Source organism: Eurosta solidaginis, chromosome 3 (genome assembly GCF_040869045.1).
Source record: "Eurosta solidaginis isolate ZX-2024a chromosome 3, ASM4086904v1, whole genome shotgun sequence".
NCBI lineage: Eukaryota > Metazoa > Arthropoda > Insecta > Diptera > Tephritidae > Eurosta > Eurosta solidaginis.
Window position 1 is genome coordinate 32,963,279 of NC_090321.1, and position 15,261 is coordinate 32,978,539.

A 15,261-nucleotide genomic window follows, 5' to 3' on the forward strand; every position below is an offset into this window, starting at 1 on the left:
AGGTTTGCTGATTAAGAGAGTTTGCCATTGTTAGCGACTCACGTCCTGTCGCCGTCCCATTAGGAGGAAGCTATGAAGTTTGACTAAGCCCTCAGAATGTCTACAAGTGCCCATCATAACTCACCTGAAAATTACCAAAAAATTATGCACAGGGCTCCCCAACTTTTAGCCAAATTTGGCTAGTATGAATAAAACGAGCTCATATAACCGGTATTAAATAGAGATTGTTGTTGTTGTTGTTGTAGCAGTGCTTCGCCCCATCCAATAGGTGCGACCGATCACAAATTGTCATCAATATCCTCTAACGGGAGTCCAAGGAAACTTGCTGTTTCAACTGGGGTGGACCATAATGAGAGGTGTTTTAGAGGCGTTGGTTCCACATTACAATTAAAGAGATGGTTGGTGTCATGTGGGGACACATTGCAAGCAGGGCATACATTTTGTATGTCGTGGTTGATTCTGGATAGGTAAGATTTAACCTGTTACAGTATCAAGATCGAAGTTGAGCTAGAGTGACTCGCGTTTCCCTGTGGAGTGTGCGTTCCTCTGCCGCAAGTTTTGGGTATTGTTCTTTGAGTAATGGATTCACCGAGCAATTGCTGGCAACAGAATAAACGGCTACTTCCCTGATCTCTCCACTTTTTTCGCCTCGCGAAACCTGGCATTATCACCGACATTAACTCCTCCGCGACCTTATTTACAACATGGACGTCCCAAATGTCGCCAATTTGAACATCCACGTCGATGGCACTACGCTACCGGCTGTCCTACACCCCAAAATCTTGGGTGTGACGTTTGATTAGGATCTACATTTTGGTGAGCATGCAGCCGCAATTGTACCGAAAATCCAGAGTCGCAATAAAATCCTAGACTAAGAAACGCTCATTAACACATACAAAACAATTGGCCAGCCGATTGCATACTACGCGTCCAAGCCTAAAACCTACTTACTAGAAGAAGCTACAGGCCTGCCAAAATACTGCTCTCAATACCGCCACGGGCTGGCTTCTTATGTCCCCAGTACACCACCTACACAATGAGTCGAGAATACTCCCCATCAGGGAGAGAAATGAGATGCTAACAAAACAGTTCCTGTTGAATACCCAGAAACCTGGGCATCCCAACAGACATCTGATTGATGAGCCAGCACCGCCCAGGGGCTTAAGGAGTCGTCTCCGTAAGCACTATGAGGAAATACGGCACCTGAGAACTAAGCCGTATGAAGCCAAAAAACACAAGCAGGTCCTCAGTGAACTCCACAAACAGGCGTCGGACCTTTATGCCAGGAATTGCCCGGTGAATTTTGTACTCAAAGAACAAAACTAGGAGAGTAGGAACGCACTCTCCCTATGGAAACGCGAGTCACTCTAGCTCAACTTCTATCTGGATACTGTAACAGGCTAAACACTTACCTATCCAGAATCAACCCCGACATACAAAATGTATGCCCCGCTTGCAATGTGTCCCCACATGACACCAACCATCTCTTTAATTGTAATGTTGAACCAACGCCTCTAACACCCCTCTCATTATGGTCCATCCCTGTTGAAACTGCAAGTTTTATTGGACTCCCGTTAGAGGATATTGATGACAATTTGTGATCGGTCGCACCTATTGGATGGGGCGAAGTACTGCTACAACAACAACAACAACATACTAATTCACTCTGTGAAAGTTTTTTAATAATTGATTATTTATTTATTTTAACTTTAGTTAAGTTTGTATACTAATCATTTACAAACTACTTCTCAAAAGGTGAGCACTTCCACAAATGTTTGCATTTGACAGCATATTCCTACATTCAAACGCTTTGTAATTAAACTATAATGCTTAAAGCTGGTCAACTTTATTACATTTTCTTTGGTTTTTTCTCGAAATAGAGTATATATACGATCTATTCTATATCATCTAATAACTCAATTACGTCACATGTGTTTCAGTCCTCTTTCTCCACTTTAGGCGTCATCAGTTGAACATCGGCCATTGGAGCGTTCGCTACTGTTGTTGCTGTTGCTTGTTGTGCAATAATTACGTTTGGCGCTGGAGCCAATTTAGGCATTGTCGTCAATTTAGTTGGAGTTAATATTGTGGTACCGCCTGCTACACCCGGCACTCCCGGCACTCCTGAAGTGGTAAAGACCAATTTCGGCGGATTTAGACGCATTTGTTGTGTATGCGCTTGCACTGCTGCAGCAACTTGTTGTTGTTGCTGTTGCAGCACATTCGCTTGCTGTTGTTGTTGCTGGTTTTGTTGCGTGAATATCTTTGGTAGTTCTGTAAAGAAACGTTCCACAGCCGAACGTTCGAAATCCAAACGTTCGCGTTCAAGTGCCAAACGCTGTCGCTGTATTGCGTTATTTTCCAGTTGTTCATTGTATATGTTACGGAGGAAAATGCGCATGTTGGCAGCTTCTTTGTGTGGCCGCAAGTCATCTCGACGCTTTTTCTCGCATTGCGACTTGAGCAGACGTAGTTTCGCAGCTTTCAATTTGGCGGCCTTTATCTGCTGCCGTCTTTGCTCTTGCTCTTTTTCTAGCTGCTGCTGCTGTTGTTGTTGTTCCTTTTCCAGTTGCTGCTGCTGTGTCTGCTGCTGTGCTTGTTGTTGTTGCTGCTGTTTTTGCTGTTGCAGTATTGCTGCATTTATTTGCGGCAGCAATGTTTGACTCAAACTTGCATTTGTTGCATTTAATTGAGTTCCTGCTTGATCCGCATTCACTAAAAGTAACTTCATTCCACCTGGGCCCGTTGCTACGAAGCCTGCGCTAGTGGGCGTGCCCGTTGCACCACCCACATTCGTCGCACCGCTAAGCAAAATACGTCCTGGCTGCAAAGTGCCCGTGGCGTTCAATGTATTCGGCAACAATATTTGGGACCGCTGCAACGGTCTTAACTGCGCTATCGATGTTGCTGATGTGGGCGTTGTAGCGGTTGGGGTTGCCGATTTCGGTTGCATTAGAAAATTTGTGGGTACTAAGGAAATTTTGCCTTGTGGCGTCGTTTGAGTGCTGAAGGTAGTTATAGTTGAGGTTTTGCACATCGATTGTGGGCCAGTTGAGACAATAGTCATTGGCAGTGAATCGGGAACTATGATACTCGTCGACGTGCTATTTGCTAAGCGTTCAACAGGTGTGGGCGTATGTGTTTTGGTTGCTGCAATTTTATTTGCTTTGATTTCTTCCTCAGCATCGACATCGATAGGCTCCTCTTTGATTTGTGCACCTGATGTTGATGTTGGCTTGGACGCATTTACTTCACTGTGTTTTTCTAATTGGCTTGCTGTAGTTTTTTCACTTTCCAGCGACTTTCTCTTCGCACTCTTACACAATGAAAACTCATCGCTATCTAGACTATCATTTTCCTCTTTAATCTGCATATCACCCATATCCGTTCCAGCATTGCTGCTCATATCAACCTCAAGTTCATCACCATACTCGCTACCCAAATCCAAGCTGCCTTCACTTGATTTCGCAACTTTGTGCCTCTTAGTCGCCGAGAGCGCGTTTACAGTTTTCTCCGCAGCACTTGCAATGGCCGCGAACGCTTCATCGTTTATATCTACCTCAACATCAGGTATAATTCCATCATCGATCTCGTTTCTTGCGGAATTGCCATTACTCAATGCAACCAGTTCATCTAAACCATCATCGCTTTCGGAAACTGAACCGCCTGCAAAAAAAAAAGGGGACAAATTTAAGTTTCAATCAAAACACAATGCAAAAGGCAACGCCATTACCTTCTGCCAATATCTTCTGTCTTCGCTCTTCTCGTTCTTCGCGTGCCTTTTCCAATTGATACTTTAGCGAAGGTGGTGGCACCTCATTTGGGCGCACACTGAAAATTGGCCTCTTCATTATAGCATCCATTTCGGCATAATGCTTCCATGTGGGCTCGGATGGTGGAGTTAAGCCTGATTCGATATCTTTCTTCAATCGATTATAAAAGCATTTCAAGTTTTTGATGCGTGTGCTTATTTCTTCGGGTGAGCGAAAGTAACCGTACTGTTGCATTTTGGATGCCAAGTCAGAGAGCACAGCATGCTTTTTGTGCGCAATAATGAGTGTGCGTTGCACTTTGGGATCACCCCATAGTTGAATAAGTAACTTGGTTTCATCTGTATCGAAATTGGGATTCCGTCCGATGGTGGGACCCTTCTTCGTTACCGAAGTGCTGTTGAGTACACGATTGTTAGATACCCATGGATCGCCTGAACGACGTTTTGTCTTCAAACGTGAGCTTGTCTTGTGACTCATTTTGAATTAACTGAAAGTAGAAAATGTATATTAGTTATTCATTTAACAAGTAAGAAGGCTAAGTTCGGGTGTAACCGAACATTACATACTCAGCTGAGAGCTTTGGGGACAAAATAAGGGAAAATCACCAAGTAGGAAAATGAACCTATGGTAACCATGAAATGTGTTTGTACGATATGGGTATCAAATTCAAGGTATTAATGAGGGTGTTAAAAGGGAGTGGCCCTTAGTTGTATATGTGAAGGCGTTTTCGGGAAAGCGACCAATGTGTGGAACAGGGTGACCCAGAACATCATCTGTCGGGTATCGCTAATTTATTTATACATATATGTAATACCACGAACAATATTCCTGCCATGTTTCCAAGGGCTTTTGTTTTAGCCCTGCGGAACCTTTTCATTTTCTTCTACTTAATATGGTAGGTGTCACCCCCATTTTACAAAAAACAAACCGAATAACCTTTTTTCATCCCTTTTTTTGTATTTGGTATAGAATTATGGCATGTTTTAAATTTTTTGCAATTTTCATAGTCGGATTTCGGCCATTTTTAATACCATGATAAAGTGAGTTCAGATAAGCACGTGTACTTAGTTTAGTAAAGATATATCGATTTTTGCTCAAGTTATCGTGTTAACGGCCGAGCGGAAGGACAGACGGTGGGTGGACTGTGTTTAAAAACTGGGCGTGGCTTCAAACCAATTTCGCCCATTTTCACGAAAAACATTTATCGTCATAGAGGCTATGCGCTTACCAAATTTCACAAGGATTGGCAAATTTTTGTTATGGCATTAAAAGTATTCTAGACAAATTAAATGAAAAAGGGCGGAGCCACGCCCTTTTTAAAATTTTCTTTTATTTTTGTATTTTGTTGCATAATTTACTTATATACTGTAAAGATTTTAAATTTTTTGTTAAAATTTATCTATTAAATTTTTTTTTTTAATTGGGCGTGTTCGTCATCCGATTTTGCTAATTTTTATTTAGAACACATATAGTAATAGGAGTAACGATCCTGCCAAATTTCATCATGATATCTTCAACGACTGCCAAATTACAGCTTGCAAAACTTTTAAATTACCTTTATTTTAAAAGTGGGCAGTGCCACGCCCATTGTCCAACATTTTACTAATTTTCTATTCTGCTTCATAAGGTCAACCCACCTACCAAGTTTCATCGCTTTATCCGTCTTTGGTAATGAATTATCGCACTTTTTCGGTTTTTCGAAATTTTCGATATCGAAAAAGTGGGCGTGGGTATAGTCCGATTTCGTTCATTTTAAATTGGGATCTGAGATGAGTGCCCAGGAACTTACATACCACATTTCATTAAGATACCTCACAATTTACTGAAGTTATCGTGTTTACGGACGGACGGACATGGCTAAATGAATTTCTTTTTTCGCCCAGATCTTTTTGATATATAGAAGTCTATATCCATCTCGTTTAGTTTTGCCGTTATGGATTACCGTTATGCGAACAAAATTAATATACTCTGTGAGCTCTGCTCAGCTGAGTATAAAAATTAGGGATTTTATCTTCAGTCGAATCCTACCTGCCCCAATCCGTAGCTTTGTGGAAATTATAGGACTGATTGTCAGACTACAGCGCGTAAACCTGCAAGGTATTTATATGTAGTTAAGCCTCAAAGACAAAATCTTGAATAGATATCACTAAAAAAAATCTAAGATAACCTCTCAGAGTCGATGATTTTGGTCTGAATCGATGGTTCGGGCTTACACCATACGCCCTTAGCTAGATTAGAGGTCTATTTAAATATATTCGAGTTAAAACTTTCCCGCATTTCGATATCAACCGCAGCCATCACGAAGCTCCCGTAGGGCTTTTCCCAGGAAGAGGAATAGAGCAAGCTTCAAGCGCTTGCTGCTCCCCGTGTTACTAGCTTTTACGGGCCTATATTAGCCACCTGTGGTCATTCGACGTCACCGTCGTCTAAGCTTTTTCGACGCATAAATGATCTGCAGTTGCACGCTCCGACAAGAGATAGTCCATTGGTATCAACACTACTATCACTAACAAACAAATACTCCTCGTCTATCTTACTTAATTGGCGGTTAGTCGTTTGAACGTTTATGGCCATCCACCAGACGCTGCAGTCGCTTCTTTGTTGTGCGAACTGGCTCCAATTGGTAAAACCAAGGGCACCTAAATCGTTTCCCATCTGGCCCTTTCAACGGAGTGTTGGTCGCCCTCTTCCTCTGCTTTCATAGGCAGGGCTCCGATAAGAATACTTTTTTTGCCAAAGCACCATCTCACAGCACCCCTGAGCTATCTAGATCCATAGTATTCAATTATTTAAAATTGCATTTTAAGAACCATGACCTGTGACAGGAACAACCAAGCTCAAGTTAAGTCTGAGGTCTGTACTCTTTGCCACAATGGTAATTCTCCTCTCTAACCGGCTCTTATTTTCCAACAATTCTGGCTCCTTATCATCGTCGGAAATTTCTTCTTCCTGCAACAATGGCATGCTCATCCTTCTTCTCAACCTGATGGCAATAGCACTAGGTCAAGAGAGAGGCACCCACCCAAGCTTACATTGCATTTGCTTGGAACCTTTCTCAGCCATATGGTGGCTCCGTACGTAGCACAAGCTTCGAAGAGGTCTCGATATATTCTATGGACGGCACGACAACTCAAGCGCCAATCTCTCCTAACGATGCGAACCAACATGGCCTGTAAACCTTGATATTTTCCTCATACTTGAGGCTAAGCTCATTTTTGAGTACAACCGGTGGGCGAATCCGCGACAAGCTAGCTTGTTAACCATTATTAAACCACTTAAACATATACCACTGTTTCACACAATGATTCGCTGAGACGCTGTACACTTTCTCGTGACTCCCCCTCCACCATCAAGAGATGGTCGTCCCTAAACGCACTCAAGCAGTTGCACATTTCCCATCTCATCCAATCAAAATCCGCTGATCACTTAGACCAAGTAAGGTCAAACGCATATTCTAGCGCCTCGTCCTCTAGTGGAGGTACCGGCATCTCTTAAGCAGGAGGTACATCTATCAGCCTCACAAAAGAAACCCCCAAGCAGAACATTCGGGTACTCCTCCCACATAGATGAAGTCGACTCACCAGCGCGGAGACAGCTAACAGCATTGTTCTTATTTTTTACTTAAAAACAAATTGAAACATGTTTCACAAAATCTATCACAATCTATATAAATACAAGGGGCGATAACCTCCGAAGATACTTAAGGCCAAGCTTCTGAGGTTGGTGGGACGGGACCTATGTACATGTTTTACGCCGACTTCGAACGGCATCTGCAAGGCAGATGAATTTTCACTGAGAAACTTTTGACAGAAATACACTTGAAGTGTATGACAACGCACAGCCGAAGGGCATCCCCGCTTAGAAAATCCTTTTTCTAATTGAACAAAATTGTTTCTCATTTTTAATGTTGCTTTGACGGGGACTTGAACCCAGGACTTCGATGTGGTAAGCGGAACACGCTGCCACCAACCACACCACAGCGGCCGCCGCTAAATCCTTTAATGCGCACTTAACCACTCAACGGACACACGTACACATATGTAGGTATATGTATGTATATAATTGAAAATACGTTCGACGTATGCAACGGTATTTCACCATGATAACCACACACACACAAAATTTATTTAACGGTAATCCCTTTTCCATATCCCAACATTTTATTTAAGTCAATAACTTTCCAATGCATCAATGAAAATTGGTAATAAATCAATTATTTTCAACTACTTACATACAAAGGTATTGGTTATTCGTGTGTCCTGACGGAAATGTATTCTTACACTACTAAACGCATGCGAATCTGAAAAAGTGACGCACCAAGATTGTTGTATGAGCTCAGAGCGGCTAAGAGTTTTATCGAACAACCGCGCAACTCCGTAGTGTACAACTCTCCCACCTACAAGCGAAAGCACATGAGAACACACACAAATTTAAAAAACACCTAAACAGAATATAAAGACGATGTCAGGAAAATATGAAAATCACCCCTAGACAACAACACCAAAGTCATGAGCCGAGATATGTACATTTGGAAGTCTAAAAAGCGCGTGCCTGCTACCACCCGAAATCAGCGAAAACAAATCCAAATAATGACGAACTGACTGTCCTCATACTTAACATACACAAATATTGCCAGCAAAAAATCATGTAAGCTATCATAACATATAAAAAAAAAAACACATCAGCCGAGTTTTTATACTCAACGTGCTTTGCACACAGAGTATATTAACTTTGATTGGATAACGGTTGGTTGTACAGGTATAAAGGAAACGAGATAGATATAGACTTCCATATATCAATATCATCAGTATCGAAAAAAAATTAGATTGAGCCATGTCCGTCGGTCCGTCTGTCTGTTAACACGATAACTTGAGTAAATATTGAGATATCTTCACAAAATTTGGCACACGACCTTATCTGGACCCAGAATAAATGAGCGAAATCGGATGATAACCACGCCCACTTTTTATATATATAACATTTTGGAAAACAAAAAAACCTGATTATTTAGTAAATAATACACCTAGAATGTTGAAATTTGACGTGTAGACTGATATTGAGACTCTTGATAAAAATTTAAAAATACATTTTTAAATGGGCGTGGCACCGCCCACTTGTGATAAAATAAATTTTACAAATATTATTAATCATAAATCAAAAATCGTTAAACCTATCGTAACAAAAAGACGTTGCCTTTACTATAAGGAATGCTTTCAAGAAAAATTAACGAAATCGGTTAAGTACCACGCCCACTTTTATATAAAAGATTTTTAAAAGGGTCGTGGACGAATAAAATAAGCTATATCTTTGCAAAAAAATCCTTATATCAATGGTATTTCATTTCCCAAGTGGATTTATAACAATAAATAGGAAAAACTTTAAATTTAAAAAATGGGCGTGGCACCGCCCCTTTTATGACTGAGAAATTTTCTGTGTTTCGGGACCCATAACACGAAGAAAAATTAACGGATCGTAATAAAATTGGGTACACAAATTTTCCCTATAGCAGGACTCATGTAAAAGAGAGATAACAAGTAATGGTGTCTAAGTTCGGGTGTAACCGAACATTATATACTCAGCGTGAGCTTCAATTGTACAATTCATTTCAGATAAATTACGTTTCTACATAACACGTGGTACCGCCCGTTTAAAAAAAATGTCTCCCCATTTCCTCTTACAATAAAACTTGATAAGTGAAATATCATTGATTCAAAACTATTTTTTGCTAAGTTATAGCTTATTATTCTAGTCCACGACTCTTTTAAACTTGTTTTATATCTAAGCTGCCGTGGTCTTTAACCGATCCCGTCCATTTTTACTAGAAATATTTCCTGCTATAAGGAAAATATGTGTATACAATTTCATTACGATATTTTACTTTTTCTTCGAGTTATGGCTCCCGAAACATAGAAAATTACTTAGTCATAAAAGGGGCGGTGCCACGCCCATTTTCTTAAATTTGAAGTTTTTCCTATTTATTGTTATAAATCCACTTGGGAAATGAAATACCATTTATATAAGACTCTTTTTTGCAAAGATATAGCTTATTTTATTTGTCCACGACCTTTTTAAAAATCTTTTATATAAAAGTGGGCGTGGTCCTTAACCGATTTCGTTAATTTTTCTTCAAAGCATTCCTTATAGTAAGAGCAACCTCTCTGCCAAATTTTGTTACGATAGGTTTAACGATTTTTGGTTTATGATTAACAATATTTGTTAAATTGATTTTATCACAAGTGGGCGGTGCCACGCCCATTTAAAAAATTTTTCTTTCAAATTTTTATCAAGAGTCAATACCAGTCCATTTTTTTCGATACTGATGTTTTTGATATATGGAAGTTTATATCTATCTCGATTCCTTTATACCCAATCAAAGTTAGTATACTCTGTGTGCAAAGCACTCTGAGTATAATAATGAAATAACAATAATATTAATTTAAAACAAGTAAGGACGGGACTGTCTTCGGCTATGCCGAAGACTTCATACCTTTCATGAATGGGGCTGAATGGCAAAAAACCCCCTTATCTGAACGATCGGTTGAATGGGATATATATTATATATAGCTCCGATCGAAATGATTTTTACAGGAAATCTTCTATGATATAATAGAATATACCACCAAGTTTCACGGTTTTATATTGGAAACTAAGGGAGAAATGGCCAAACATCTTTCTATCTGAACGATCGGTTGTATGGGATAGGTACATATATACTATATACATATAGCTCCGATCAAAGTGATTTCTTCAGGAAATCTTCTATGATATATTAGAATAAATATCATCAAGTTTAACGTTTTTATAATATTGGAAATTAAGGGAGAAATGGCTAAAAATCTTTCTATCTGAACGATCGGTTGTAGGGGATATATATTATATATAGCTCCGATCGAAATTATTTTTTCATCAAATCTATAATATATTAGAATAAATATCATCAAGTTTAACGTTTTTATATTGGAAATTAAGGGAGAAATTGCCAAAAATCTTTCTATCTGAACGATCGGTTGTATGGGATATATACTATATATAACTCCGATCAAAGTGATTTTTTCAGAAAATCTTCTATGATATATTAAAATATATATCGCCGAGTTTCACGTTTATACTTTCTAAATTAAGGGAGAAATGGCCAAAAATCTTTCTATCTAAACGATCGGTTGTATGGGATATAACTATATATAGCTCCGATCAAAGTGATTTTTTCAGGATATCTTCTATGATATATTAGAATATATATCACCGAGTTTCACGTTTATACTTTCTTAATTGCGGCAGGAATTACCAAAATAGTCTTATCTTAACGATCGGTTCCGCCAAATGTCTAATATAATACAAAAATACATCCCTGTGCCAAATTTCATTTAGATATCTCAAAATTTGATGGACTAGTTTGCGTTCAAACAGACAGACGGACGGACAGACGGACATGGCTATATCAACTCAGTTCGTCGCCCTGCTCAATTCGGTATACGTAATGGTGAGTCTATCTTCCATATTTCTCAACGTTACAAACATCGGACCAAAGTTAATATACCATTTCATGTTCATGAAAGGTATAACAAGTAAGAAAGTCTAAGTTCAGGTGAAACCAAACATTACATACCCAGCTGTGCACTTGAAACGCTGTTGTTGTTTGCTTTATGTGGTGTTATAAGGCTACGCAATAACACATATATGGTTCTATTCTAAACTCATTTTCATTCAAAAGAAGCCAACAGGATGCAGAGGCTACCACTAATGAACTTGAGCAGGTAAAAAGGTAGTTTCCTTTAGATATGGGGATTTCCCTACAAACACTATTAATTTTAAAATAAAGATATAACATAACAATAAACATAAAAACACAAGTTTCGTTGTACATAAAAAAGTAGGAGTGGCTTTCAAGCGATTTCGCCCATTCACAGAGCTCATTTTATAGCTACGAAAAAAATTAGTATGCCAAATTTCGTTCGGATTGGGAAATTTTTTTATTTTGGAAAGAGTAACAAAAAAGTTGCGGGTCACGCCCTTTTCAAAATTTGTTTAAGTTTTGTTCTTAGCTCAACCATACCACTACTGAGGTAGAATATCAGTCAAATGTAGGTAAATACCATAGAGTTATTGCAAACTTTGTTAAGGTTCGACCTTTAGGAAAAGTGGGCGTGGTTTTGAACAGATTTTGATTATCTTCACTCAGTCTATATAATTTGGCAAGGATAGTGCCTCTGCCAAATTTTAATGTAATATCTTTAAAGACTTTTGATTTACGGCTTGTTAAACTTCCAAATTTTCTTCTTCTAAATGTGGGTGGTGCCACGCCTATATTCTAAAATTTTTAAGAATTTAGGTTTTGTTTTTTTGCTATTTCAGTCCACCTACTAAATTTCATTCGCTCAGCGATATTCGTTTTTAAATCCTCTAATTTTTTCCATTTTTCTAAATTTTCGATATCGAAAAAGTGGACGTGATTATCGTTCGATATCTCTCATTTCCAATCCTTGCGTTTCCAATGAGCCAGATACCGATAAAAATTTAACATGCAAAGGCAACAACAAATTGATCCACATGGTTCACATTGTTGTTGCATTTGCATGTCAAATTTCTATCCGTATCTGGATCACGCTTCCTTGGAACGTCACAACCTTTTCTAGATCCAGATAACCCCGTATACCAAATTTGGTGAAGATATCTTAATATTTGCCCAAGTTATAGTGTTAACTAACGGACAGACGGACGGCTTAATAAATTTTTGTTTTCGATACTGATGATACTGATGAAGGACGCCAATGCAGAAAAGTGTTCTACGCGAAAATAATATGGATGCCACCCCCGGTTTCGGAGGGACCCGCGGGTCATTTTTCGGTTTTTCGTTAATATCTTTCGAACGAGTTAGGTTAGGTTAGGTGGTAGCTGCCCTGATAAGGATAACTCACTTGGACAACACGAAGTTCCGTTGTGATACCACATACACCAAAAATAACGGTGACTTAGATCTAGCTACTTAGAGAATCGTTGGGTAGCAACGCTAAATCTCCGAATGATACCGATCTCAACTTTTGATAAATCCTCGGGAGATCCAAGTGAGTCGCGACAGAAGTACTTTCGCCTAGTTCTGGCAAAAGGTGGGCAATCAAGCATAAATTGATTTGGTGATTCCACCTCATCATCCTCCATACAGCTGCAGCAGGATGGAGTTTCCAGTATATTGAGATGTACCGCATGGATACCCATGGGACAGTGCCCTGTCAAACCCCAATGACCATTAATAGGTGAGCCTTAGTGAACCCAATTATTTCAGCAGACCTCCTGCCATCCACTTTCGGTGAGAAAGATCTTGCCACCCTGCAAGACGTGGTACCCGCCCAACGTTTGCTGAGCTGGCTCGAGGCCCAGCTATGTAGGAGCAATCCACAGGTGGCCAGCGGAATCCCGAAATCCCTACAGCCATCTTCATCCGGGTCAGTTGTACCGATGCGGGCTAAGAGATCGCCTTGAGATAATTTTAATTATAAAATAATTAAGCGAGGTCAGGCACTCCCAGACCACCCTCGATCGCACTGTAATTGAGCTCCAGGCCTTGATAGCTGCTTGGCTGTCAGAGTAGATGTTAAATTCCATAACAGTAGTAGCACTGGATAGCATTTCATCCACGGCATCCTTAATCACAGCAACTTCTGCTTGGAATACACTGCAGTGATCAGCCAACTTAAACTTGCAGCTTACATTTAGCTCTCGACAAAAGACCCCCCCGCCAACCTTTCCGTCCAGCTTCGACCCATCCGTGAACAAGTGAATCTGTCCCATGCCCCATATAATTCCTGTTCTCCATTCATGTCTCTATGGAATGACTGGGGTGAAGGTTGTATAGGGAGCAGTTATCGGCATACAATAGTCCGTTCTGTCCGGGATAAAGTCGAATCTGGTAAGAAGGCTAGAGTGTCCGAAGTCAGAAAGTCCATAGCCCATATCACGAAGCCTGACCTACGACCTTGTCGCGGCCGCCTTTCCCGCAAAGAACGAGTTAAAATTTTTATTTTCCGCCTTCGGATTATTGATACTGATGTCAAGACACGTCGTTTGACACCTCTCTCGATATTTTTGTTAGCGTATTAGCAGTCGACCCCTCAACTAGACTTTTACTACCAACCGTTATCCAATCAAAGTTATAATACCCTGTGTACAAGTACAGCTGGGTAACATATAAAATAAAACATATATTTTTTTAACTCCCTGTATTTTGCGAACAAGATCACACAAATTACATTTTGCCTCTACTCATGTGTCGCCTGAAAAATCAGATATGAAATTTGCCAACCGATCCGCACATGTGCAATCAAATAAGTATATAATGTATCATATACATAAGGGATGCAAATTTTTCGGTGGGTTTCTTTAAATATATATCTATATTTGTATAGACGTAAACACACACTCGCCAATTTGTTGGCTGAGCTCGTTGCTCAGCAGCAATCTTTCAATTTATGCAGCTTGCGCTCACTCACTTGATTCGGTCGTCCGATTGCTTCTTTTGGACGAGATGTATATGTTTTTTTTATATATAGTATATACTTACATATATAGCATGTGACGATGTGTGTATGCTATTTCGCAGTGGAAAGGTCGTCTCCACCTCGAGTCGTCGTAGATGGTTTATCTATTTTTTTTACGTTATACCGGATATCCTTTTTCGGTGCACCTTCTTTCCTCATTTACAATTTCCGTCAAAATATCAACACAACCTTAAGTATGTATATCAAAAAACACTTTCATAGAGGTATGCGCAAACGTTTATTTTATTTTTATAAAACACTAAAAACATGTGTTACTATTTCAGTAACGCACACTATGCCGACTCTCTTGCAACTGAGCACCACTTCGTTTCGTTCCGTTTATTGGAGCTGATATAGGGCACTGCATCAGACTTGGGTGGTGGTGGTGGTGGTTTGTCGCACTCGTTGGTCGTTAGGTCGATTGCTCGGCACGTTTTTGTTTCTATTTTCTTCATACGTGGCTGGGCGAATGATAAGTTTGTTGTTGTGTTTAAGTCCAATATTCTGTACATATAATGTGTAGTGCGCAGACTGACATGCGCAGTGGAAACGCACATGAGATTTCTTTGTTGGATTTGTTCTTGTGCCAATTACTCCTTGTATTTTTATTGATTTGTTGCATAAAATTTTATGGGGATATTTATTATTTGGTCATTCTGTTACTTGGAATTCATTTATATGGCTCTAGAAATGATTAATGAAAAACCCAAAAATATTTGAAGTCACATCATATATGCAGATATGTATGTATGTATGTCATTATCTAGAAGCGCCCTTTGTTCACGCACACTTCATTCGGATATGTATTTACTACATACATATGTATGTATGTATGTATATGAATGAGTTCCCTGCAAAAAATCGTGCGATTAATGCCTAAAGAGAGCCGTCTGCGATAGATCTCTTTTGTCCACATTATTGGGGTATAATTGATCCCACCGTGGTGTGATGGTAGC

The 15,261-nt window shown here is 39.6% G+C and overlaps 1 protein-coding gene across 3 annotated transcripts; it reads right to left on the reverse strand.

The window, feature by feature from the left end:
* Window positions 1–1,675: 1,675 nt before the first annotated feature.
* LOC137243546 (putative mediator of RNA polymerase II transcription subunit 12) lies at window positions 1,676–14,632 on the reverse strand. 3 transcript variants are annotated; one of them, XM_067771356.1, is made up of 4 exons: window positions 8,005–8,169; window positions 5,802–5,863; window positions 3,734–4,260; window positions 1,676–3,666 (listed from the first exon to the last, which is right to left on the reverse strand). In XM_067771356.1, the coding sequence occupies exons 3-4, from the start codon at window positions 4,248–4,250 to the stop codon at window positions 1,937–1,939; spliced, it is 2,247 nt and encodes a 748-aa protein (XP_067627457.1). In that variant the 5' UTR covers window positions 4,251–4,260; window positions 5,802–5,863; window positions 8,005–8,169; the 3' UTR covers window positions 1,676–1,936. The 3 variants fall into 3 exon arrangements, with proteins under 3 accessions (XP_067627457.1, XP_067627455.1, XP_067627456.1); XM_067771354.1 differs by lacking the exons at window positions 5,802–5,863; window positions 8,005–8,169 and adding an exon at window positions 14,329–14,632; XM_067771355.1 differs by lacking the exon at window positions 5,802–5,863.
* Between the last annotated feature and the right edge of the window lie 629 nt (window positions 14,633–15,261).